This window comes from Poromitra crassiceps, assembly GCF_964638095.1.
Source record: "Poromitra crassiceps genome assembly, chromosome: 6".
NCBI classification, from domain to species: domain Eukaryota; kingdom Metazoa; phylum Chordata; class Actinopteri; order Beryciformes; family Melamphaidae; genus Poromitra; species Poromitra crassiceps.
The window spans coordinates 12,019,870-12,021,722 of NC_139627.1; the positions used below are offsets into that span (position 1 = coordinate 12,019,870).

Genomic DNA, 1,853 nt, shown 5'->3' on the forward strand with positions numbered 1-1,853 from the left:
ATGGCAGAGAGGAGGTGGAGCTACAGAGGGAGTGTGGTGAGGAGAACAGTGATGACAGAGAGGAGGTGGAGCTACAGAGGGAGTGTGGTGAGGAGAACAGTGATGGCAGAGAGGAGGTGGAGCTACAGAGGGAGTGAGGTGAGGAGAACAGTGATGGCAGAGAGGAGGTGGAGCTACAGAGGGAGTGTGGTGAGGAGAACAGTGATGACAGAGAGGAGGTGGAGCTACAGAGGGAGTGTGGTGAGGAGGACAGTGACGACAGAGAGGAGGTGGAGCTTCAGAGGGAGTGTGGTGAGGAGAACAGTGACAACAGAGAGGAGGTGGAGCTACAGAGGGAGTGTGGTGAGGACAGTGACGGCAGAGAGGAGGTGGAGCTACAGAGGGAGTGTGGTGAGGAGGACAGTGACGGCAGAGAGGAGGCGGAGCTACAGAGGGAGTGTGGTGAGGAGAACAGTGACAACAGAGAGGAGGTGGAGCTACAGAGGGAGTGTGGTGAGGAGAACAGTGATGACAGAGAGGAGGTGGAGCTACAGAGGGAGTGTGGTGAGGAGAACAGTGATGACAGAGAGGAGGCGGAGCTACAGAGGGAGTGTGGTGAGGAGAACAGTGATGACAGAGAGGAGGTGGAGCTACAGAGGGAGTGTGGGGAGGAGAACAGTGATGACAGAGAGGAGGTGGAGCTACAGAGGGAGTGTGGTGAGGAGAACAGTGATGACAGAGAGGAGGCGGAGCTACAGAGGGAGTGTGGTGAGGAGAACAGTGATGACAGAGAGGAGGTGGAGCTACAGAGGGAGTGTGGTGAGGAGAACAGTGATGGCAGAGAGGAGGTGGAGCTACAGAGGGAGTGTGGTGAGGAGAACAGTGATGACAGAGAGGAGGTGGAGCTACAGAGGGAGTGTGGTGAGGAGGACAGTGATGACAGAGAGGAGGCGGAGCTACAGAGGGAGTGTGGTGAGGAGAACAGTGATGACAGAGAGGAGGTGGAGCTACAGAGGGAGTGTGGTGAGGAGAACAGTGATGGCAGAGAGGAGGTGGAGCTACAGAGGGAGTGTGGTGAGGAGAACAGTGACGACAGGACTGTTATTAGAGCCTCTCTACAGTTACAAACCCTGCTGGCCTGAGGAGCGGAGGGAGACATGAAGCATTGTGTCTCTATACGCTTTGCAGGCAAACTGTGTCGCTGTCAAGTCAACAGGCTATCAGCATTTCTTTGTCTGATTTGTTTCAAGACTAATTACAATCATTATGCTGCTGTTGCAAACAGTAGGGAGCGCTAGCTATTCTAAATATCAACATAGCACAATGTGTGTGTGTCCTGTTTGCCTCCAGTGTGTGTCTGGGTGTGTGTGTGTGTGTGTGTGTGTGTGCAGCACATGCATGCAGGGCCACACACACACACATGCACGCACGCACACACACACACACACACACATGCCGCCGGGTGGCAGGTGAAATACAGTCTCTGCTCTTTTTGACCCAGACATGGCGTGCTCTTCCTCCAGGGGGCAGCCAGGAGCAGTGGGCAGGTTTCCAGTACAGCGTACGGGGACCACCTTGCACCTTCTGTCGTTCTGTCACCGTCGCCGCTGGTCTGCATGTTTTTAGTGGGGGTCCATAGCGATGTATATGGAGGAATCCCAGGGGAGCACGGGGAGAACATGCAAACTCCACACAGGAAGGCCCTTTTGACAAGATAGCCCACCTGGGCAGTAGACACTGAAGACATGGGGGGGACACGCCCTCAGCATCCCAGGCGGGAATCAAACACATGACCTTCTAACTGTGAGGTGACAGCGCTACCACTGCGCCACCGTGCTGTGTGTGTGTGTGTGTTTGTCTGTGTAATATACATG

General features: G+C 54.8%; 1 protein-coding gene across 1 annotated transcript in view; it reads left to right on the forward strand.

Annotated features, from left to right (window-relative positions):
• The window catches only part of LOC310777702 (potassium voltage-gated channel subfamily V member 2-like), a gene marked incomplete at both ends in the record, with an annotated part of 47,898 nt that extends 46,280 nt beyond the window's left edge, over positions 1-1,618 (forward strand). The window contains 2 exons of the mRNA XM_083638075.1: positions 515-747; positions 1,503-1,618. Of these exons, the coding sequence (XP_083494201.1) occupies positions 515-747; positions 1,503-1,618 (349 nt within the window). The remainder of the gene's footprint in view (positions 1-514; positions 748-1,502) is intronic.
• Positions 1,619-1,853: the final 235 nt, after the last annotated feature.